This window comes from Dioscorea cayenensis, unplaced genomic scaffold, assembly GCF_009730915.1.
Source record: "Dioscorea cayenensis subsp. rotundata cultivar TDr96_F1 unplaced genomic scaffold, TDr96_F1_v2_PseudoChromosome.rev07_lg8_w22 25.fasta BLBR01000349.1, whole genome shotgun sequence".
Taxonomy (NCBI): Eukaryota; Viridiplantae; Streptophyta; class Magnoliopsida; order Dioscoreales; family Dioscoreaceae; genus Dioscorea; species Dioscorea cayenensis.
In genome coordinates this window covers 10,428-34,995 of record NW_024086740.1, presented here as the reverse complement: position 1 = coordinate 34,995, position 24,568 = coordinate 10,428, and the positions used below count along the sequence as shown (strand labels likewise).

Below are 24,568 nucleotides of genomic sequence, written 5' to 3'. Positions count from 1 at the left end.
GCTATCATCATCCACTTCATAGTGCGCCCACCGAAAAATGAGAATGAATTATAATTTCAATGTATTATAATTAAGTGTAAAAATGAATTATCAATTTAATTTGCTCTCACCCTACGAGCCGGAGGAAAGGATACGATACCACGGGTTTGAGGGATATACTTGAAATCCTATACCATGCCCATGATTGAAGTAATATCATAGATCCACTAATATTTTTTTCATATCCTTGTTGGATGCACGGCATAAAGACACTGTCAGGGGGTTGCTAGACATCTTTGAACCCCAACTGTATCTTCACTACCGTAAAAATCCCTCAGAAGTGGTAACCACTTCAAATGAACCCTATTCTGAGACATATCTGGCATGAGGACACAACCGATAAGCCTTAGGATATAGGCACGTGCATAACATTCTATCTGTCGTTGACCTGCATCGTATGACAGCATGCCAAATGTTTCCTCAAGCCACGTTAGAGTTATACTCTGACCTTTCCTTTGCTCCGCCGGTGGGACCACTCCGAGCAACTCTGCACAGACAGCACTTCCTAAGCCGGAAGTCTGACCGATGACTTCGTGTCCGTTAATCGGTAAGCCAAGTAATAGTGCCACATCTTCCAACGTGATTGTTGTCTCACCGCATGTAAGGTGGAATGTGTGTGTTTCAGTCCGCCATCTCTCCACTAATGCGCTCACGAGGCGGCATCAATTCGAAATTAAGAATTTGAGTAGCATGATGAGAACCCTAACTTCTCTTAAAAGGCCTATGATTTGTGGAGGAGGCTCTGCGATAGACACATGTCTACACCTAAGAACCCGATCAGGCTGTAGAAAGTTATATATTAATCAATTTCATATTAAATGGAAAAATAAAATAGGTTGACTTGAAAAAAATATAAGACACGAAAAAATCATAAATCCGAACATATGCCATCGAAAAAAATTAAATATGATTGAAGAGTAAACCATAAACATTGGTGTGCTAATAATATACTAGTTTATCTAAATAAACATGCTTGACCATAATATAACAATTATTAATATAATAAAAAAATTAACCTAATAATATACTAAGTTATCTAAAAATAATGACTTAATACAATTATTGATAAAAAAAAGCCTAATAATATATTAGGTTATCTAAATAAACATGCTTCAAGGTTAATATAACAATTATTAATACAATAATTAATTATCACATAATAAAAATTATTCATAAAAACCTAATGACATAATACAATTATTAATAATAAACAAAAATTACCTAAAAAAATATAGTAGGGTTATCTAATTAAACATGATTGGGGTGCTAATAAGATAATTATTAATACGATTAATAATTATGATATAATACAATTATTAATATAAAATAATGACTTAATACAATTATTAATAAAAAAATAACCAAATAATATACTCGGTGGTGGCAAATAAACATTCTTCGAGGTTAATATAAAAATCATTAATACAATAATTAATTATGGCATAATAAAATTATTCATAAAACCTAATGACATAATACGATTATTAATAATAAAAAAATTACCCTATAAATATAGTGGGTTATCTAATTAAACATAATTGAGGTGCTAATAAGATAATTATTAATACGATTAATAATTATGACATAAAAAATTATTATGTGAAACTAATGTCTTAATATAATTATTAATAAATAATTAATTTCAAAGTTATCTAATAATACAAAATATTACCTTTTCCGACAAAATGGATGAAATGTGATCACTCTGTAATCTTAAGAATGCCATCAAAAATTATCAACAGAAATCCCGTATACGTGTAAGTAAAAAACACCCGCACAATTAGAACTTGAAGAGAAAATGAGAATAGAGGGGGAGACAATATGAAGTGGGAAGTGGGAAGTGGGAAGTGTGAAGTGGGAAGTGGGAAGTGGGTATTATATAAAAAAAATAATATTAAAATAATTCAACGGATATATTTATATCCGTTAGTAAAGGTTAATATAGTTGTGTTCATTTGTCAAAAGTTAAGTAATGAGAATCTTTAACAAATTTAAAAGCTAACCAACATTTAATGAGAATCTTTAACAAATTTAAAAGCTAACCAACATTACCAGGACAAGGAATCCAAGGCTTTAAACAAAAAAATTTAAAAAGCTAACCAACATTACCGGGACAAGGAATCCAAGGCTTAAAATTTAAAAAGCTAACAACATTACCGGATGAATCCAAGGCTTTAAAAACAAAAATTTAAAAGCTAACAACATTACCAGGACAGAATCCAAGGCTTTAAAAAAACAAAAACGGGAGTTACTCTCCCGTTTTTATTTTTTTTTATTAAAAAAATTTAAAAACAATTTGAAAACGGGAGAGTTTCTCCCGTTTTCATAATTTTTTAATTAAAAAATAAAAAAAGCGGAGAACCTCTCCCGCTTTTCTATATTTTAAATTAAAAAAATAAAAAAACTGAAAAACGGGAAAAGGTTTCACTGCTTTTCACCAACTCATGATTTTTGGTAGAATAATCCCAAACATGCGTAATTTAGTAATTTTTTTGTAATATTTAAAAAAAAAAGCCCAGGAATCGTCAAATGAACCACCGGCTTCAAGGTAGCCGTTGGATCCTTTGTGTTAATTTATGAGATCGACGGCTAGGATGAAAGCTAGAATATAATATAAAGAAGAAGGGGCGGGAACCCAGAGCCCCAAAAATCACATTATTCGAACCCCAAGCTCTCTCTGGAAACCCTAAAGAGGAAAAATGTCGAAAGAGGTTACGGCGCCGTCGGCAGCGGTGGAGGAGCTCCCAAGGGTTGTGGTGCGGCGATTGATAAAGGAGAAGCTTGTCCAGCTCCGACGCGGTGGGGACGAGGACGTGAACGTGCAGAAGGAGGCGCTGCTCGCCTTCGCCGAGAGTGCGCGCATCTTCATCCACTACCTCTCGGCAACGTGTGTTCCGAATCCTCTAGGGTTAGGATTTGTAGAAATGAAATTAGGGTTTGATCTGGTTGGGAATTTGTAGGGCGAGTGATGTTTGCAAGGAATCGAAGAGGCAGACGATGAATGCGGAGGATGTTTTGAAGGCTCTGGAGGAGATTGATTTCCCCGACTTCATTGAGCCTCTTAGGCATTCTCTGCAAGGTTTGTTATTGTTCTGGCTTTTGGTTAATTTTCCATTAATGCTTGCATTTTCCATTTGTCCTGAGAAACAATGAATTGAATTCACACATTGCTTGAATCTCCGTGAGAATTGCTTGTTAGTTGATCATTGATGTCCTTCTAGCAAGACAGCTGAATTTGATCACTAGCATTCATAGATTCTTGGTTTAAATGCAAGTTCATTGATGCACTGTTCAAGTTCATGCTTGTAAAAGAAGGATCTATTTTTTGCTTAGCAACCTTTTAATATTTAGATGGTTTCTTGATAGAAATATGATTGTGTACGCTTCTTTCACAATCTTCATCTGAAGGGTATTTAGAGGCTGCAAATACTTTCTTTGTGTTTACCAGAACGCTAAAGGTGGATGGTAAACTAATGTTTATAGATGATTGATGGATGTAGCTTGTATAGCTACAAAGTTCCATGTGTGATCGAGTACCACATGCTTCATTGTGCAATGGCAAAGAACACTAACATGATATTTCCCAATTCATTGCACTCTTACAAATTATTTTGAGTGCATTCCGTGAAAAAAATTTTATGTGAATTGAGGAGACATTGCAAAGTATCTAGCTAAGAGATGTTTGATTCTGCCATTTGCACAAGGAACACCACCTAACGCCAACCATTCATGCCTTTTAAGTTTCGTTGGTGAATCTATTATGTAGTCCTGATGTCATGAACTGTTCTTCATTATACAATATTTTTACCTGATATAGGGAGAGACCTTGCTGAATATCTGGTTAATAAGGTGTATGAATCTGCCAATTATGCAAATGCAACCCCACGGTACCACTGCTCATGCCTTCCAAGATTAAATGGTGAATCTGTGTTGTAATACTGAGATATGAACCATTCTTCATTTTATCCAGGCTTCCGGAGGAAGAATGCAATGAGAAAGGCAGACGCAAAGGGCAAGGGAGCACAAAAGAAACGGAAAATGGAAGAAGAATCAACATTAGAGAATGAGGATAATGGGAATGGTGCACAAGCTACTGAGGAAGATATGGAACACATTGAGGAAGAGATGGAAGAAGCGGGTGATGAAGCTCCAGATAGCAGCAATGAGTAGCTTAAATGCCCTGTTCAATTTTCCGCCTTTTTTCCTACCAGACATCATATGTACACCGAACCATTGTTGTTAAACCAAACCATTGTTGTTAAACCGAGTAGCACCCATAATGAGTAAGGGGGCGTTCACTTTGACGTAAGTGGGAGGAAGTGAGGGGAAGTAGAATGATTTCCCCCACTTCTAATGTTCTTTTGCACTGAAGTGGGGGAAGTGACACTTCCTCCACTTCAGGATTTTTGAAGCTGAAGTGGGGGAAGTGAGCCACATATAAAAGGTCACTTCACCCCACTTCCATACACTTTTGAAAGTCATGGAACCCTAAAAAAATTCGCAGCCTTCTTCTCCCGTAGCCACGATCCCGTCTTCTTCTTCCGCCGTATCCTCCTCCTCCAGTCGCAGCCTCCACCCAGAATCATCTCGATCCCATAGCCTCCTCCCGTCGAGTTGTCCTCTCCCGTAGACTCCTCCTCCGGGCGTCTCCTCCGGTCATTTCCTCCGACTTGCTTCTCTTCTATTGTTGGGAACCACCTTGTCTCGGTCGCTGCCTGATCAAGCGTACTTTGTTGGGAAGAAAGACGCCTCCTATCATCTAGGTTTTTATCAATTTGATTTCTGTTTCTCAAAAGCTACATCTGTTCATTAATCATTTTGGATATTATTTATAGCTTTTGTTCATGAATCATTCTGGGAAGAAAGACGCCTCCTATCAATTTGATTTTTGTTATTTATAGTGGATTTGTGATTTTCATGATTTTTTATTTCTTCTGAAGAGGTGCTTTTTAGTTCATTGATGCAATGAAAAACCTTAGAAAAAAAAGATGAATCATAGAAGTATTATATTTCATTAATTTTATTTATTTAAATACCTAATTTATTGGCGATTCATGGCCGTCAACTTTATTTTATTTCTTTAGTTTCATGTTTATGGTATCTAATTTCTATTTAACCAACCATATAATAACTTGCCAAGATTTGCACAAATTCTTATCTTATCTTTGTGTTATAAATGTTTAAAGTAAAATATTGGGCTTTGTTAAGTTCTTCTCTTTTGGATCTAATGTTGGGTTTACCCATATATAATTTTGATATTAATTATATTCAATTAAATCTGTTACAACTAAATTGAATTATCTTATAACAAAAATTGTTACAACTAAATTGAATTATCTTATAACAAAAAAATTGTTCGTATTTTTAATTTTAGCTATTTAGTTAACCAAATTATTTAAAATAATATTTGTAATTAAGGTTGTGAAATAGATGAAAACTAATATGCACAAATAGCCATGTACTAAAATTAATCCATAATGTCACCAAAGGAAATTAGCATACGGACCATGATCAAATTGAAATTCTTGCAAAACATGATTTAATAATAAACAAAAGAGTAATGCTATATACAACTAACTGGTTACACGAACCAGCCACACGAACCAGTTTTAATTAGTTTTAACTATAATGATAATATCTTTTTGTTAATCAATTTTATCTCTCCCGTGCCCTCACTCTCACTCTCACTCTCACTCTCTCTCTCTCTCTCTCTCTTTCTTTCTCCCGTGCCCTAGCCGCCGCCGGAGAGCTCTCCCGTGCCCTAGTTGTCAGAGTTTCTTTGATCTTGGATGTCACTCTCCCACATCTCTCTCTCCCGTGGCCTCACTCTCTCTCTCTCTCTCCCTCCCATGCCCTAGCCGCCTTTCTCCCATGCCGTAGCTGCCGCCGCCGGAGAGCTCTCCCGTGCCCTAGCCGCCAAAGTTACTTCAATCTCGGATGCCACTCTCCCATACCTCTCTCCCGTGCCCTCACTCACTCTCTCTCTCCCGTGCCCTTATCGCCGCTCTCCCATGCCGTATTTGCCGCCGCCGGAGATCTCTCCCGTGCCCTAACCGCCGCTCTCCCATGCCGTAGTTACCGCCGCCGAAGAGCTCTCCCGTGCCCTAGCCGCCAGAGTTTCTCCGATCTCGAATGCCACTGTCCCACTCACCAAGCTTTCCTGTGCCTTAGCCACCGGAGTTTCTCCGACCGCAGATGGCCCTCTCCGACTACTGATGCCACCGGGAAGGTTACTTCCATCATGAATGATAAGGATGAGGAGTCGAAGATGGTGATGCCCGGTGAGGAGTCGAAGATGAATGAATTTGCGGTCCTTAGTCCTAGCCTTTGATTTTGATTGTTCATAGGGAAATTTGTAGGTTGTCCACCAAAGATTAGTCAGTTAAATTTCATTGTCAGGAAGACTACTGAACTGCCATTGTGATATAATTTTTTCCAGTTTTGTTTCCTTTCCTCCCTTGGAGTGATGCTCTATTCATGTTTGGGTAGTTGTTTGTTTTTATGAAATTCCTCCTATAGTGCAGGCTTATTACCATGTTTACTCACTGATGCTATTGAGAATAGGAAGTACTTCTGCGTTGAGATAATTTTTTTCTTGGTTATTTATTGAATAATATTGATAATATTCTCTGGTATTTCCCTTAGATTCTTTCTTCGCGGTCGGAGTGATGCTCTAGTATTTTTCGCGGTCGGAGAATCTCTAGCGGCTAGGGCATAGAAAAGCTTGGGACCGGGAGAGCGGCATCTGAGATGGGAGAGCTCTCCGGAGGCGGCAGCTACGGCATGGGAGAGCGGCAGCTACGGCACGGGAGGGAGAGAGAGAGAGAAAGGGCACGGGAGAAAGAAAGAGGGAGAGAGAGAGAGAGTGAGGGCAAGGGAGAGATAAAAGTGATTAACAAAAAGATATTATCATTATAAGAACAACTACTAATTAATTCAAATTAATGTAAAAAACCTTGTTCAAGTTTAGGGATTAGAACTTAAATTTATGGAAAAATTAGAAATAAATAATCAAATGATTTCTGAATAATAATTCTGAATTTATAAAATTATTAAATATTTGGATTTTATGTAAAAATATTAAGATTTAATTTTTTTTTAATTGTTTTTTCGCTTCCTCCACTTTCATACAAAAAAACACACCTTTTGGAAGTCCATCATGAAGTGTAAATGAACATAAAAAGTGAAAAAATGAGCATTTCATGGAAGTAACACTTCTTTCAAAATGAACATCAGAAGTGGGAAAACGAAAGTCGCACTCATGACACTTCCCTCCACTTACTCACACTTCCCCATTTCCCTCCACTTACATCAAATTTCCCTCCACTTACATCAAGTGAACGCCCCCTAAATGTTTTTGAGAGAGTATCATTTTCATTTTGTGATTCAAATTACAATTTGAATCAAAATAATTATCTAATTTTTATTCTGTTTTACAAAATAGTTACCAAGATCAAATTATGGTAGACAAAATGATTACTGGATCAAATTATAATGAGCTATCATATCCACATCATTTGTCAATCTTCCCCTTGATCTTCTCTCATTAAGTGACTGATGATGTGGCATTCATTATAATTTAATCAGAATCTTTTCATCATAATTTGGTCAGAATCTTTCCACTAACCACTTTATGAATCAGAATAAAAATTAAATAACTATTTTAATTCAAATCAAAATCTGAAATCCAAAATAAAAATAAGTAATAGTAACACATTTACCCTGCCCATTACACTTGCCCCATCCAGGTGCTCAGGGGGCAAAGCGTCAAGTTATTTTAACATGAAGCTGAAAATGCAGCTGAGTTCATTCACATCAAAATTATCATTGGCTGAAAATCAAGGTAATGGCAGATGCACAACTGACCTTGCTGACGCATCAATGAAACACAGGCATAATTCTTACTCAATGGAATGTACTCCGAATGAGTTCATACAAAACTTAAGCAAGTAAATCAACCAAATGTCAATCAAAGCAAATTGCTAACAAAACTAAAGAGTATCCAAGCAAAGTCTACACTGCCACACCCATCCAGGCTCTCAGGCGGCAATGCTTTTAGTTATTTTAACATGAGGCTAAAAAATGCAACTGGGTTCATTCACATCAAAATTATCATTGGCTGAAAATCAAGGCATACCATGGTACATGCACAACTGATCTAGCTGAAGCATCAATGAAAAACAGGCATCATTGCCTTAATGGAAAGTACTATAATGAGTTCATTCAAAACTTAACGCAAGTAAATCAAACCAAACGGCATTCAAAGCAAATGGCTAACGAAGCTAAGAGTATCCAGGCAAAGCCTACACTGCCACAGAATGGAAAATAATAAAATAAAAAGGCTAGTCAACCTGGGGATAATTGATAATAAGAAGGGAAAATTGGTAAAACAGTGATCCTAAAAAAACAAATTTCCACATCTAGGTATTTGTGGCCCTTGTGTAAATTTGCTGACTGGCATGTGCAGACACCATCCTGATTGCACCTCTAGCCATTAAATCCTTGATCGCCCTTCTAGCAAGAGATCCATTAATCTGAAAAAATTGGCACAGGCACCAGTTAAGAGAAAAATTGGATGACAGGGAAATTCTCCGGACAAAAAAGTACTATTAACACAACCTGAATGAAACAAACTTGTCATACACCAAAAACAATAGAACCACAAAATATCCACTGAATACATCAATGGGCATAAGAGTACACTTTATTAATATAGATGAAAAGAAACTTGATCACCCAGCTATATTTCCACTGGTGAAAGATATGTTAAACCTTGTACTTTAGGTTAGACAAAAGATTGCCAAGAATGTTAACAATGAACGACACAACATCCCTCCCCAGCTAGCCACTTATTTAAAACAGCTTCAAGACACTATGTAAAGGCAAAAACTGTTCATAGTCACCCCACTAATGGAGTGCTGTACATGCCAAAGGACTGACCATACAAGTATAATCCTCAATGGAAATTACTGCTAAGAACAAGATTTGAACACTACCTAAAAACAAAATGCACATATTCACGTAGCTCAATTCTTTTGATTAGTCATCAATAGGCTTGATAAACATTTCATCACAAAAGCAATAAGATGCTCATTGAGAATTGCCTATTGCCTGTATTTTTTTCCTTCACAGAACAAGAAAACTTCTAATAGCCAGTAGTACGCACAAATCATACCTTTACGGCTTAGATAACCTCAGCATACCAGTAAAGAAAATCACACCTTAAAACATATCCAAATAAAAGCCTGGCAGAATGATGCAAAGCATATCACCATTGTTTCGAGAGCTTAACTAAGCGCAAGGATCCAGATACACAACAGCATGATCAACTTGGCATAAGCCAAGAGTCAAAATACACAAGCCACGTATCCTTAGCTACAACCATAGCAATACTATAAATTCGCATTATCTTAAGTCTAATACCCAAGTAAATCAACTCTGAAAATCCCAAAATGTATGAAAAAATTATAACAAATAAACAAAATTACAGGTTCCAGTATAGCAAAACGAAAAGCTAATAAAAACGAATAAAAAATAAAGCAAACGAAAGCAAGTTAAGATCCATACCCTCAGCCTCTCAGAAAGAACCGACGGAGTGATCTGCTTGAACTTAGGAACCTCGGAAAGCATCTTATCATAGCTCGCCTGATCGAATAGCACAGCATTATTCACCTTCTCCTTTTGCTTTCCCTTGCTCCACTTCTGCAATCCAAACACTAAACAACATCACAACAAAGTCTACAAAAACGAAACCTTTACCAAAATCATTACTACATTACCTTCTTCTTCTGCTTGCCTCCGCCGGACTTGGCAGGCTTCGACGACGGCGGTGGTGCCTTGTCCTTCTTCGGCGCCTGATTAAATATGAGAAAAATCAATAAAATTCATAAAAACATGCCGAAAAAGCGAAGAGCCGAGAGACAAAAACGCCATTAAAGTAGAAAGCATGGTACCATCTTGAGCAGAGAAAGGCAATTCTAGGGTTTCACCGATCCCCGGCGATGCGAGACGTAGAGGGATAGAAGCAGCGGCGCAAACGAAAAGTCGCTGAGGTATTGGCTTTTGATTTTATAGTCAGATTTAGGGTTCGTTCTTCTTCTTTACATTAGATGAGAGAGCTGGACCGTTCGATCAGGAGTCATTCATCTTAAGATCAACCGACGGATTAGTCTACAACAAGGGTAATTTCGGTATTTATGAATATTATAATTTTGAAAATTTTATTTTCCAATAAAATAGCAAAACTAGAGCAACGAGAAGCCCTAATTCCTTCTCTTCTTCGGAACACGAGCGAAATCCAGAGGAATCCTCCGAGAGGATCAGGATTTGAGAGCGCGATGTACCATCCATCCAGAGGTGGTGTTCGTGGTGGCCGAGATCGTAAGATGAATCTCTAGGGCTTCTATTTCAATCTCAGTCCTTATGATTTCCTTTGTTTAGCGAATTTGAGTGATGATTTCTGTATGTTTTTTTCTTTTTTTTTTGTAGTATGATGGATGTTGGTTGTTTTTTTATTGCTATACATTTGAATCCCTTGTAGAAACTGTGGCATATCATTCGTCTGTGGAGTTTGAAGTGCTGGTTTTTTTCTCGTTTCCATGAACTTGTGTTATTTCAATGCAAAATTCGATTTTTTTTTCTTTTCGTATGGTTAATTTCCTGTGACCATAGATTTGCTCCTTCGATTTTTAGTATCATGTTGTTCTAAATTATATCTTGGTATTAGTCCTGAGTCTTAACCAGTGAATAGATTTGATGACTGGGCTTTATGATATACCCTTCTGTGCAGAATTCACTTGGGAGGATGTAAAGGTTGATAAGCATCGGGAGAATTATCTTGGTCATAGTATCAAGGCACCTGTTGGCAGATGGCAGAAAGGTATTATCACCGTTACTTGAGTTTCTGTGTATACTTTAATAATTTTTTGAATGCATGCTTGCTGAGAAAAAGTTATTGTTCATTTGGAGATTTAAGTGTACTGTATAGTATTAACTGCCGCTTGTCTTAATTCTGATTCTATCACCAATGACCGAATTTCTTATTAGTCTATAAATATTCTTTCTTGTCATATTGAAGAAGCTTTCATGTAATAACTCAAATGGTTTGTTTGGGCATGTCATGAATAAATCATTCAGAGATCACTCAACTTCAGGCTTCTATCGCTTGTCTTGTTTTTGGCATTTTCCCTTTTACACTTGTTTGTTTGGCTAGTAAAAGGTTCTGGCTTGTAGTTTAAGTTGAAGGATTTGATGACATTATGCCTGTAATTCCAGGCAGTCCTTTGCTTTTGTTTCAGTTATTGGAATAGAAAGTCATAAATGTGGCGCTTTCATTGATCATTTTATAGTTCTAGTTATTAATTTCTCTTTGATTTATTGTCCTTTTCCTGGCTAGATGCCATCACTCTTGGTGCACTTCCTTTGATCCTGAGCTGTGACTTTTAACTTGTGTGCAATATTACAATCTGCTTTAGCCTTCTGTCTTTTCAACACATCAACTATTATTATACCCTCCTTTAATTACCATTGAATTATCCATGGTGCTGTGCATGAGTATAAGGTGCTAACTAATGCGCTAAGCTCCACAAGTTGCAAATCTTCCATGGAAGCCTCTATTCCAGTTAATTTAGCTATCTGGAATATTTTTATGAAAGTTAACCATGTTAGAACCCATTTACTGACATGTATGGTGTAGGAAAAGGGGAATAGTCAACTTTAATCAGTCAAACTGATAACCCAGATGTCTCTCTCCTCCTTGCTCTTCGCAAACCCATCACAGTGCTTCCACTTTTCACCATAGGTGGTAAACCAGTCCTGGAATCAAATACTGAATTACCAAGTTCTAGCATGCATTCATGTCCTGAACTGCTTTGTGCAAAGAACTTATTTTGTCATGCCATTTCTAGTAAAAGTGATTATCAAATCATACCCCCCAGTCTATTTCTATGAAGGCTTTTTTCTGACCCGTTAGCCTTGTCATCATGGCTATTATGAAAACAAGATCTTTAATCTTTGGCCTATAACCTGAAAGTTAACCAATCTTTGCTTCAATTTCTTTGTCTAGGGAAGGATCTACACTGGTATAACAGGGATAAGAAATCCAGTGCTGCAAATGCTGAGGCAGCAAAAGAAGAGATCAGAAGGATCAAGGAAGAGGAAGAACAGGCTATGCGTGAAGTTCTTGGTTTAGCCCCCAAGCGTGCTACCCGGCCTCATGGGAATCAACTGGATAAGCACGAGTATGCTGAACTGGTGAAAAGGGAATCAACTGCTGAGGATTTGGGGGCAGGGCATGCTGAAGCAGCACAAGTGCAAGGGCTTGGTTTGTACAAGTGAGTTGGTTTTCCTAAAAGCCTACTTAAAAGTTTTACAGATGGTTCTTTTGGATCGGGGCTATGTGCATACAACTTTTATTTACTTAGTTGCCAATGGCTGCAGAGTTCCTCGTGAGCAAGCAGAATCGAGTTCTTTTCAAGCGGAGCTAAAGGAGGTGCAGCATGAAACTGAAGAAGAGGCCTTGCCAATGCCTTGTGAGCCAAAAATTACTGAAGAATATCATGATGAGGATGAAAGAAGGAAGAAGCGGAGACGTGAAGAAAGGAGGGAAGAAAAAGAGAGAAAGCGTGAGAAGAAACACTCTCGGGATTTAGATGAGAAGTGGAGGCATCGCAAGGACAAGGAGAGGAGACGCCATGACTCTGACTGATCTAATGCTTTCCAAACCTTGTGGTTAATTCTCTCTAAACTCATTACTACTTGGATTCTATCTCAACTGAATTCTCGTGACTAAATGTATGTTGGCATATGTCTGCCTCAACCGGATCAAGAAACATTAAATTGTTTTGAGTTGTGATCTTTGTTGTATTGATGGTGCGGTGCACTGCACTTGTTTATGATGATTCCCAGCGGTTTGTTTGTTTCTTGCATTATTTTTTACTTAGAGAAGTTCATTCCATCTTGTTTTACAGATGCTGCTTTCACAGGTGTTTGTATTACATCATGTTGCCATTGATTTAATTATTTCTTGGTTTTGAACTTGGTGAATGACTGTCATATATAGATTATTCTCCCTATTCCCAGAGTTGTTTTTCTCAACACATAAGGAGAAAATGCATGATTGCTGATGAACACAAATGTGGATGTGTTTAGAATATAGGATTAAGGATAAATTAAGATTAAAATGAAGTTATATATTATTTTGAAATAAAGTTTTTTAATCCACCTCATTATTATATATATAAAGTTCATAGTCCAACAGCCTGCTATGCGAGTGATTTTAACATGTGTCTAGGTTAGCATTAAACGTGGCTCCAATTCTTTCCATCCAGCTTCATCCGACCTCACGTTTTACCAGCCATTCCTGAATGTCTTGCACAAGTATTTATGCATTTATAATAATATTTTTTTTTTCTGGATAAATGTAGTATATTATTATATATATATATATATAATATTTAATTATAATTTCTTCAGTCTGGGAAAATGCTTTTTTCCTTCAATTTAACAAATAAATAAATTTAAATTTAAATGTATAAAAGCCAGATAATGGCAGAGAAGTAAATACGATCATCATTCCAGGCGTATAAAACCCGCAAAAAAGCGAGAGCTCTCTACCCCGTCCTCCCAAGTTCCCAACGAGAACAAGAGGGAGATCTTAGCAACGAAGCAATCGGTTTTGGGGTTCTCCGAGGTTCGATCTTTGTTCTTTTTATCTTTTTTATCAATGGGATCAATCATTTGTCTTGAAGAATTCATCTCGATTTGATATATATTTCTATGCTTTTCGTCGTTCTCTTGTGATTCTTGGGATTTTGTATGAACCCGCTGTTGGATCCCTTCTGGTATTCTCCTTTCCAATTGTTAAATTTCTGGATCATGTATCGTCACATCGATGAAAATTTGAAGTTCTTTGGAAAAATTTAGGTCTTTGGGACACAATTTTTTTATATTTTTTTAGTTTAACATAGGATTTAAATGTTTAATGGAAATCTAGTTTAGATATGCATTAATGAGAGCTTTTCAGCTGTCGATAAGAAGCTTTGTGGCGATTTGGGGGTTGGAAGTTTGATCATGCTCTTATTTTTAACTTTTCCCTTTAATTTACCTTTTAATTGTTATAAAACTGAAAATTGGAGTTTCATGTATACTGATTAAAGCATTTTTTGTTGAACTGGTTCTTGATTTGAGTAGCTATTGAATATATATTACAGTGGAATTGCTTTGTCTCTATAGGTTAATAATAGCGCAATGAGCAAGCAAACGTTGATATATAGTTTTGTTGCAAAGGGGAATGTTGTGCTGGCTGAGCACACTTCTTTCACTGGAAATTTAAGCACCATTGCTGTGCAATGCTTGCAGAAGTTACCCCCAAATAGCAACAGATTTACTTACTCATGTGATGGTCACACTTTCAACTTTCTTGTCGACAGAGGATTTGGTATGAAGTTCTCTTTCAGCTTCCATCTGTTCTTAATCTGTGATTTTGCTTATATGGATGTAGCAGCTTGCTGACCAATTGTTTCCTTGTTTCTATAGTCTTTCTTGTTGTGGCCGATGAATCAGTTGGGAGGAGTATCCCTTTTGTGTTCCTTCAGAGAGTGAAGGATGAGTTCATGCATCGGTATGAGGGGATCATTAATGATAGCAGTTCCCACCCACTTGCTGATGAGGAAGATGATGGTTTGCTTGAGGATAAATTTAGCATTGCATACCAACTGGATAGAGAATTTGGGTATGCTAGTACTATAATTTTGTTGTTCCATAGGTAGTGGTGCTTTGGGGTTTCTAAATCTGGTTCCTGTGGATGCAGTCCAACACTGAAGGAACAGATGCTGTATTGCATGAATCATCCTGAGGAGATCAGCAAGATGTCTAAGTTGAAAGCACAGGCTACAGAGGTCAAAGGAATAATGATGGAAAATATTGAAAAGGTTCACATCTTGAACAACCCCTTGTGGCAAAAGTCAGTTGATAGTTTGATAATGTTAAAAACTTATAACTTTATCTTAAATTCCTCTTCTTTATTGTATTTACTATGTTAGGTTGTACTCCCTCCGTTCCCTTTTATGTGTCATAAGTCCATGTTCCTTTTTATCTGTCATTTTCTAACATCAAGAAGTATTTATTATTATTTTTTTTCAAAATTACCCCTAACATTAATATTCAACTCTCTTGTTGAAATTAAATAAGAGAGAGAAATGTGAAGATATAAATTAGGGTTAATTTTGGAAAGATAACTAATTTTTTATAAAATTTTGTAAAATAACTAAATTTCTTGGTACGTGAGATTCGGTTAACTATGACGGATAAAAAGGAACGGAGGGAGTACCGATGTGCAATTTTTTCAATATTTGCATTTGTCTGATTCTTTAAGAGGATTATTGCTAAGCAATCACGAGACTTACATGCCTTATTCAATTTATGTAATCTCTATTTAAACAATGATGAAAGTTGGAATGTCCTTTGTATCTTTGAGAATTTTTGTTCAAATGATGATGTTTAGAAGCCTTTGTTAATCACAAATTCTAAATATGCTCTTTGACATGCAGTGTCCAAATGATCTAAATCTTGGTATATTTAAGATATATCTATCATATGCTTATTCTATGGCAGTTGAATTTTGATTGTGTCCCATTTGGTCTAGATATTATATTCACTCTACTTCATAATAATCAATTTTCATTGTTGGTTGGTATATTTGGCGATCTCCTTTTAGTTCTGTTTTGTGTTTCTTAATCCCCACGAAACAAAATCTTTGTGACTTGTTTTAGTTCAATTGCGTAATTTACTTTTGGGAGAATGATTCTCATAGGACCTTGAAGTGCTTCAAAAATATACTAAGGGAATGGTGCGTAAAACAAGAAATACAACAAAAAGTTTTGACATCTATATCTTATGACTCACCTCTGTGTTGTCTTGTTATCTTCAATCTATATCTTTTCCATCCTTCGAGTAGATCTTGGTGAAGAGAGACATTTTACAACAATCAACATGTACAAGAACTGAATCCTTTTATCCATCATTTAGCCATCATCCACATGATCGAGTGCTCCGATTCTTCATCTCCTTCATCGTTTTTCTTCTTCCATATAGACCTCATCTTCTTGATGAACTAGTTGGAGTTTGAGTCTCCCGTCTTCACGAGAAGCATGGAACAACTCTTGTGTAGGGATCCTCATCTCTCAAAGACAAACCTCCCATCATTCCTGTAAGATTTGAAGTACATCCATGGCTTGCCACTCTTACCTAATGTTGATATTGAGGGGCGTAAAACCGCTCCCATTGCTCCTTGCTTTCACCTCTAAGTAACACCTTGATTGCCTGTCCATCATCCAACTTCCACTCCAGTCATCATCATTAGAGCCCTTCATAGAGTCCTGTACTCCATCAAAGCTCTCGGACCCAAGTCCTTCAGAGTGCAGAGTGCAAAGAGTCGATGACTAAAGCTGATGCTTATGCTTGGGCAAACCGGTGGAGGATCCAATGTCGGTTTCTTGCCATTGTTCTCACCATAACTAGGCGAGCATGAGTTCGATCATTGATCCAATACTGGTTTTCGAACGGCTTTATGTTTGTGATATGATTCCATGTAGGCGGTGACTCTAAAAAGCGAAGAATTCCTCCGGCATTGGCTTCTCAAAGAAGCGCCTCGAGCCTCCACAGGTAGCCATAATGAACTAAGTGGATACTAGAACTACGATGAAGAAGAGGAGTACAATTAAGGCTTTATCTTGAGAGGATTTTTGGATTGAAATAAAGTAGGGGGTGGTGGTGGAGGATCTCGCAGAGCGTGTGTTGACAACCACAACCCGATCCGCATAGAAACTAAAAATTTCATCGAATCACTCTGCATCTTATGTTTGTTTGTTTGTTTTTTTATAATTGAGTTCGAGTCGTTTGATGATGAGCCCGAGGATGAACAAATATCAACATAGGTATTGAAAGTCTCTGTCTTTTGTAGAGATGATTAGCTATAAAGATGATGTTGTGAAATCTTTTCTCCCAGATTCTATGCCAAGCTTTTGCTGGAGGGGTAGCCATTCACTGTTTGGATTTTGCATGAATGAGTAGCATTCTAAATCGTTTCTCTAAATTGGGACCAATGACCTGCTCCCTTTTAATAAAAGACTTATAAATCATCATTTGCATCAATGAAAATGATTAATTTGGTTTTAAGCACAAGTCTCACAATTCGAATTTTTAATTCTAAATTATCATCTAACAATTTGACTCTTCTTGCCATTTGTGTACTATTTTGTAGCTTTCTAAGTTAAGCATCATTTATATGTGTCTTGACTAAATAGAATAAATTGATGCAGTTCTCATTGATGTGTGTCATGGGTTCTATGCGGCCCTTGGTCGGTATAAATTCAAGGTTCTAGTGTTTGTTCAATGTTCAAACTGAAGTAAGGCGACTTTTTCTTCTTTGGTCACTTGAGAATTACAACTTGCTAGTATGAAAATGTAAACTTGGCAAAAAAGTAAAAACAAGTAAAAGCAATAATGAAAATATACAAAAACACAAGCAAAATAAACAAGCTACATGAGGATAAACTCTTCTTCTATATCAAAGCTTATAACTAGCTTGCTTGTTTGTTTTTACAAGTTGTCATGGAGGGTTTATATAGGCCCTTACCTACCAAGTTAATGGCTAGAATCAATTTGATCCAAGGGCTCACATGAATGGGGTTGGTACCACCTACCACCTACCACCCAATAATAATATAATATATCCCACCAATCCCCACTAATGCTCTCTACCTACCATTATGTCATGACAAAATATACAAATGTCATTCTAACTCCTCTAATGTTGGTGAAGAAAAATGTGGGGTGTGACATCCTCCTCCACTCAATCCAGCGAAGTTCACGTTGCATCGTCTTCATAGGCCTTGAGAATATCCTGGTGGTTCTATAACTTGAGAGCCGGTTCCCAACTTGCCTCACTTATAGGCAAGCCCCTTCATTTGACACAAGTAATCCTTGTAGCTCGGATGCGCACCTCGTCTTCGAATGGTGTGATGAGACAATATCTCCTCTACATCCCGTTCCTCAAATGTTGTTATTGCCGTAGGCGCTCTCCTTGACTCCCCTCGACTTGGCTCCACCTTATCAGCATGGTAAGGTTTTAGGAGACTCACATGGAACACAAAATGCATCTCCAAGTGCGTCGGCAGCTTTAATTGGTAGGCCACCTTGCCTACTCTCCTCTTTACTCGGAATAACCCTTCATACTCCGTACTAGGCCCTTATGCACCTTGGAAAATCTTCGGGTTTGGTGTTGAAGAAGCTTCACCATCACCAAATCACCTTCTTCAAACTCGACATGTCTTATCTTCATGTTCGCCCACTTCTTCATCTTCTTTGAGGCCTTGGCCAAGTAGGGCCTTGCCATGTTGGCCTTCTCTTGCCACTTTTTGGCAAACTTGAAGGCGGTTTGACTAGGACCCTTGTAGCCGCTCTCCAAGGTGTGGTGTGGCCGGTTGCCTCCCCGTGGTCACCTCGACTGGGCTTACCCCAATCTTGTTGGTTGGCACTCACATAATGACGAAGATAGAGCTCCACTAAGGCATTCACCCTCTCGGATTGCTCATCGGTTTGGGGATGGAAACTCGTAGAGAAGTTGAGTTTCGACCCCATGAGTTTGAAAAGTTCAGTCCAAAACCTTCCCGTAAATCTTGTGTCTTGGTTACTTATAATGCTTTTTGGGATGACCCAATACTTGACTACAGCTTGAGAAACAATCTTATGGCATCTTTGGCATTGAACTTGGTGGGTATGGGAATGAAGACCCCATATTTGCTAAATTGGTCCACGATCACCATGACGCTGTCACACCCTTTGGACTTCGGCAAACATACAATGAAGTCCATGGAAATGCTTTCCCATGGTTTCTCCGAAGTGGGTGAAGGTTGGAGAAGTCCCGGTGTGCGACCATACTCTACCTTGTCTTGTTGGCACACATGACAAGTTATCACATATAGCTCAATGTCATCTCGCATGCTAGGCCAATAATATACCCTCTCAATGAGTGCTTGGGTGCGTCTCGGATGTCCCGCCCAAAGTGAGTCATGGCACTCCTCCATAATCTCCTTCTGTAGCCCTTGCCACTTAGGCGCATAAAGATGTTCCCCTTGGTCATAAGAGCCCTATCTCTCACCCAAAATCGGGGAGTCTTGCCTCCACTTATGGCCTCTAAAATGTTCTTGGCTTGGGGATCGTGTTGCAAGCCTTTCTGGATGCTGCTTGCCAAAAGGAAAGTCGGGGAAAAAAGGGAAGCGAGCTCACCCCTCCTATTTAGCACATCTGCCACGCAATTTGTCTTGCCAGGTTTGTGCTCCATCATGAAATCAAACTCGGCAAGAAACATTTTGCCACCTTGCTTACTTTGGTGTCAACTTCTTTTGACGGTCTTCACCTTGAACTTGGCATCCAACAAATAATGCCTCCAAGTTCTAAGGCAATGTATAACGACCATCATCTCTTTCTCTCGGACCATGTACTTCCTCTTCGTATCATTGAGCTTCCAGCTTTCAAAAGCAATGGGGTGTTCTTCTTGCATCAATACGCCACCAATAGCAAAGTCAAAAGCATCAGTATGTACCTCAAATGCTTTGATATGGTTCGGAAATGCTAGTATGGGTTCTTCCATGGCTTGCTTCAACCTCGTAAAGGCTTCTTATCATGCCATATCCCACTCGCACAACTTGTTTTTCTTGTGGAGGTTGGTGAGAGGGGAAGCGATGGAAGAATGACCTTGAACGAATTTGCTGTAGTAGTTTACAAATCCAAGAAAACTTCGCAATTCCATAGCTCTCTTTGCCTCCCAAGACTCAATGGCTTGAATCTTGGCCTTGTCCATCTTGATCTTCCCATGTCCAACCACATGTCCCAAAAATGAGACTTTCGGCCTTACAAACTGACTTTTCTCCTTTTACAAACAACTCATTCTCCCTTAAAACTTATAAAATTTTTTGTAGGTGTTGGATGTGTTCGTCCAAGGTCTTACTATAAACTACTATATCATCCAAGTATACTACAACAAATTTATCCAAGAAGGGATGAAAACCATGGTTCATCAAAGTGCAAAATGTAGCGGGGCCATTGGTAAGCCCAAAAGATATAACAAGGAATTCATAACAACTATACCTTGTTACACATGCTATTTTTGGCACATCATCCTCTGTAATTCTCACTTGGTAATACCCAGACCTTAGATCAAGTTTGGTGAACCATCTAGCTTCTCCAAGGCGATTGAACAAGTCTCTGATGAGGGGAATTGGATACTTGTTCTTTACTGTTAGCTTGTTGAGAGCCGGGTAGTCAATGTACATCCTCAAAGGCCTATCATGCTTCCTTTAGAAAAGAACGGGAGCGCCGTATGGTGCCTTTGAAGGTCGAATGTAGCCGATATCAAGTAACTCCTTCAATTGCTTCCGCAACTCTTCAAGTTCAGGTGGTGCCATCTGGTAAGGAATGACGGCTACAGTGTTGAGCCATGTTCTAGCTCAATCTTGTGGTCCATCTCTCTCTTGGGTGGAAGCTTCTTTGGCAACTCCCTTAGCATGACATCCTTGAACTCTTCAAGGATGTATGTGATCTTTTTTGGTACTTCGTAAGAGATCTCTCCGCCTTCCTTCTTGAGTACGGCGAGGAAGGTGGTGCAAGACTTCTTAAGTCCTTTTTGGAGTTGCAAGGTCGAGATTTGTTTGGTTTGGAGGCTTACCTCCCTTACCAAAGGTATCATGCTTGGGCTTTGCTCTCCAATAATGTACAGGACAAAAGGAAAATACCAATTCTCCCAGCCAAGAATCCCGTTCTTGAGATTTCTTGGGACCACGATGAAACTATTTCTCAGGACCCTAATAAATTTGTTTCTTGGGATTCTAAAGTTGCCTTGTCTCTCACACAACAGACTGGAGCCATTTCCATTGCATCCATGTCTCGCTAGTGTCTTGATCAAGGAAAGACACATGTCTATACCCCTGTTCATACCCGTTCGGGTTCACCACCACCGATCTTACGCTCTTCCATCCCTCTGTCTCCTGGAAAACATAATAGTGACCTAGATTCGGTCCATTTGATGATTGTGGATAAAGTATCTGAATCTCTACATCGATCACCATCTGAAGATGTTTTTGATGATGATGAAGACCCCATGGATGGTAGTGATGTAGACATGACAGATGATGAAGAACTGGAAGACGATGAGCGAGGTGACCTGATGACCCTCGATTAATATTAGGAGGAGGTCCGACGTGATGCCTTGATCCATAAGGGAGTGCAAGATGCTATGGCTTCCCATAAGAAGGAAAGAGTTGAACCGGGGAAGGGTGTTTGAGTCCTCAAACTCTTCCCAGGATTACTACGTTCTTTGTTGTTACAGGGAGTTTTCTCTTCACTGTTGTTCATTTCCTTTCATTCTCTTATTTGTTTTCTATGATAGACACTAATATTATATGTTGGAATTGCAGGGAAATCTCTTCTAGGGATACCTCTAGTCGTGTTTTGAGACTTATTCAGAAATATAAGCTGATGAAGGTGTGCCTTGTGGAAACTAGGGCAAATGATGATAGGGTTGACCACTTTTGCACCAAGCTTCTCAGAAGCTGGAACTGGGTTGTGCTTTCAGCAATTGGTTTCATAAGGGGTATTCTGGTTGCTTAGAATAAAGTTTTAGGGCAAGTGATGCCGATTGCTGCCTCTCGCCGTGCTTTGCATTTAATCATCTCTCCTGGTTTATCTGGTAACTGGCTTATTTCTATTGTTTATAATGTTGTTCGGTTCCAAGCTCAGTGCTCTTTGTGGCAAGAGCTTTCTAAACTAACACACTTGCAGCTTCCTTGGCTCATCGTGGGGGATTTTAATTCTATTGTCTCTAATGATGAGTATAAAAGAGGTTTGTTTTCTTACTATTCTTGTAAAGCCTACTATTTTCTCAATTTCAACGAGGATAATAATCTCTTAGATCTGTATTATATTGGTTCGAAATACACTTGGTGCAATAATCAATCGGGGATGGTGAGAAGATGGGCTAGGCTGGATCGCTGTCTGGTAAATCTTGCTTGGTCTTCCAAATTTTCGTCTTACACTCTCAAGCATTTATCTATACTTTTTCTGATCATGCCCCTCTTCTCCTTACTGTCTGTTTACACTCTTATCGTAATCGTAGTATTTTTCGGTTTGATAACTTTTGGCTTTATTATATTGATTGTCACTGTTTTGTAAGAACTGCTTGGGATTTTTCCCCTCATGGTAATCCGATGCAGGCCTTTCCGCATTTGATCCCTCGTGCCCGCAATTTGTTCTGTGCTTGGCGGGCCTCAGGTTTGAATTCCCTTGACTCTACTTTGAATAATATTGAATTGGCAATTGCTTCGCTTGAAATGTTTGATTCCCCTAGTATTGATCCTCATCTTATGGAACTTCATGCAAAGTATGTTGCCCTTCAAAGGCAGATTTCACTCAAATGGATGTAACGTGCTCATATTATGTGGGTCTGTAATGGAGATCAAAATACTAGCTTCTTTCACAATTCAGTTCGCATTCGTAAGCATTTTAATATTATTTCGCGAATTATGGCTCTTGATGGGACTGTTGTTTGTGATCGCATTGGCATAGAGCAAACTTTTCTTAATTTCTATTCTTGTTTATGGTCGAATCCCTCTATTGATTCTTTTAATGATGTTTTGAATGCTCTTCCTGATGATCTCCCAAAACTCAATTAGGTTATGTGTGATTTGATCACCTGCGACGTTACCCAACAGGAAGTTTAAAATGTGGTGATGGATCTTCCGTCGGGTAAAAGTCCCAGTCTGGATGGCTTTAATGCGGAGTTTTATAGGTTTTTCGGGCCGAAAATTGAAAATTCTTTTTTCTCTACTATTCAATTTTTCTTTTCTAACTCTACGATGCCTTCTTCTTGGGGAAAGACATTTGTTGCTCTTATTCCTAAGAAGGAAATCTGAAATTGGTTTCTGATTTTAGACCCATTTCTCTTTGCAACGTTTGTTTTAAAATTATTTCAAAGATCTTATCTAATAAGCTTAAGTCCTGTCTCCCTCAGCTTATTGAAAAAGACCAAGCAGGTTTGGTGTCTGGTCGTTGTCTTTCTGATAATATTATTGCTTTGCAAGAAGTGGTTCACTTGTTAGAGAAGGATTTTTATGACTCCCCTAGGATGTTAGTTAAAATCGATGTAGAAAAAGCTTATGATACTCTTAGCTAGGCTGCAATTCTTGCTACCTTAACCAAAATGAATTTCCCTACTAAGTGGATCTCTTGGATTAAAACTTGCTTCAGCTCAACCTTGAGCTTTCTCCTGATTAGTGGGCAACCCTCGCCCTAGTTTAAATCTTCTCGGGGAATTGGGTAAGGGGATCCAATTGCTTTCTACCTTTTTATTCTTGTCTGTCAAAACTTAACGTTTATTCTTAATTTTGCTCTAAGGCAAAGATTAATTCCTGGATTCAATTCGCGGCTGAATTCTGACTTCAGCCACCTTATGTATATTGATGACCTTATTCTTGTTTCCCATGCCACTAGGAGGACTACTAGGAATATTAGATTATGTCTATCTATCTATGGGAGAATTACTGGTCAGAATCCTAATTACACTAAATCTTCAATTTACTTTCCTTCTTGGTTCAATAAACGGGTTACCAGGAGTATTTGCTTCATTCTAGACTTTCCTGTTGCATCTTTTCCCATTAATTATCTTGGAGTGCTTGTTTCCCCAAAATGATTATCTTTGGGTATGTTTAGACCTCTAGTTGATTGGATTCAACGTCTTTGTTTTAGATGGAAGCAGTCTAAACTCTCTCCTGCAGCTAAAACCGTCCTTATCGACTCTTGCTTTCTATTCCCACCTACTATTTTTCTGTTTACCCTATCCAAGATTCCATTTTGCATGATATCAATAAACTTATTAGTGATTTATTTTGGTTTAAAGGTGGTGATCGAAAGGGCATCTATGCTATTGCTTGGAATGATCTCACTAGTTCTAAACCTTGGGGGACTTCTTCTTGCAAAACAATCTCTTATGGCTAAGAACCTCTTCAAGTATTGCAATTGTGATGATTTTATTTGGGTTGACATTTTACATCACAAATATGGGTTGTTTAATTTTTGGAAGGACTCAATTCCTGCTTGTTACTCATGGTTCTTTCAAGGCATGTGTCATGTTGACATTAAGCTAAGGCCTCATTTGTGGCTAAATTCTATTAATGCAAACCAGACTTCTTTTTTATTTGATCTGTGCTGTTCTGAGATCCCTTTGGCTTTAAATCCTACTTATCTTAACATGAGTGTGGATTTAGAGACTTGTTGCATCACTGATTTTATTGTGGATGACAATTGGGTCATTCCCAATCTCTGTGGGTTGTTTGGTGAAAATTTAGATTACTTTATTCCAAGACTTGGCAATGTTGATTCTAGTGCTATTAATAATTGGGTTTGGCATCCTAAGTGTCAATGTACCAAAATCTCTTCCATGGTTTATAGGTTTTTAGATGAAAACCATCAGCCTTTG

The 24,568-nt window shown here is 38.1% G+C and overlaps 4 protein-coding genes across 6 annotated transcripts; 3 read left to right on the top strand and 1 right to left on the bottom strand.

The window, feature by feature from the left end:
• Positions 1-2,675: 2,675 nt before the first annotated feature.
• Positions 2,676-4,344, top strand: LOC120254121 (DNA polymerase epsilon subunit 3). 2 transcript variants are annotated; one of them, XM_039262264.1, is made up of 4 exons: positions 2,676-2,926; positions 3,000-3,118; positions 3,857-3,926; positions 4,010-4,344. In XM_039262264.1, exons 1-4 carry the CDS (start codon positions 2,739-2,741, stop codon positions 4,104-4,106), a joined length of 474 nt encoding a protein of 157 aa, XP_039118198.1. In that variant the 5' UTR covers positions 2,676-2,738; the 3' UTR covers positions 4,107-4,344. The 2 variants fall into 2 exon arrangements, with proteins under 2 accessions (XP_039118198.1, XP_039118197.1); XM_039262263.1 differs by lacking the exon at positions 3,857-3,926 and having other exon boundaries at positions 2,678-2,926.
• Positions 4,345-8,211: 3,867 nt separating this feature from the next.
• Positions 8,212-10,147, bottom strand: LOC120254123 (40S ribosomal protein S25-4-like). The gene is made up of 4 exons (XM_039262265.1): positions 9,993-10,147; positions 9,819-9,893; positions 9,607-9,741; positions 8,212-8,573 (listed from the first exon to the last, which is right to left on the bottom strand). Exons 1-4 carry the CDS (start codon positions 9,993-9,995, stop codon positions 8,460-8,462), a joined length of 327 nt encoding a protein of 108 aa, XP_039118199.1. The 5' UTR covers positions 9,996-10,147; the 3' UTR covers positions 8,212-8,459.
• Positions 10,148-10,284: 137 nt separating this feature from the next.
• LOC120254119 (multiple myeloma tumor-associated protein 2 homolog) lies at positions 10,285-12,965 on the top strand. The gene is made up of 4 exons (XM_039262261.1): positions 10,285-10,419; positions 10,829-10,918; positions 12,104-12,371; positions 12,478-12,965. Exons 1-4 carry the CDS (start codon positions 10,377-10,379, stop codon positions 12,743-12,745), a joined length of 669 nt encoding a protein of 222 aa, XP_039118195.1. The 5' UTR covers positions 10,285-10,376; the 3' UTR covers positions 12,746-12,965.
• A 664-nt stretch (positions 12,966-13,629) lies between these two features.
• Positions 13,630-22,071, top strand: LOC120254118 (vesicle-associated membrane protein 727-like). Of its 2 annotated transcripts, XM_039262260.1 has the most exons (5): positions 13,630-13,729; positions 14,272-14,476; positions 14,575-14,770; positions 14,849-14,969; positions 21,513-22,071. In XM_039262260.1, the coding sequence occupies exons 2-5, from the start codon at positions 14,287-14,289 to the stop codon at positions 21,525-21,527; spliced, it is 522 nt and encodes a 173-aa protein (XP_039118194.1). In that variant the 5' UTR covers positions 13,630-13,729; positions 14,272-14,286; the 3' UTR covers positions 21,528-22,071. The 2 variants fall into 2 exon arrangements, with proteins under 2 accessions (XP_039118194.1, XP_039118193.1); XM_039262259.1 differs by lacking the exon at positions 21,513-22,071 and having other exon boundaries at positions 14,849-15,132.
• Positions 22,072-24,568: the final 2,497 nt, after the last annotated feature.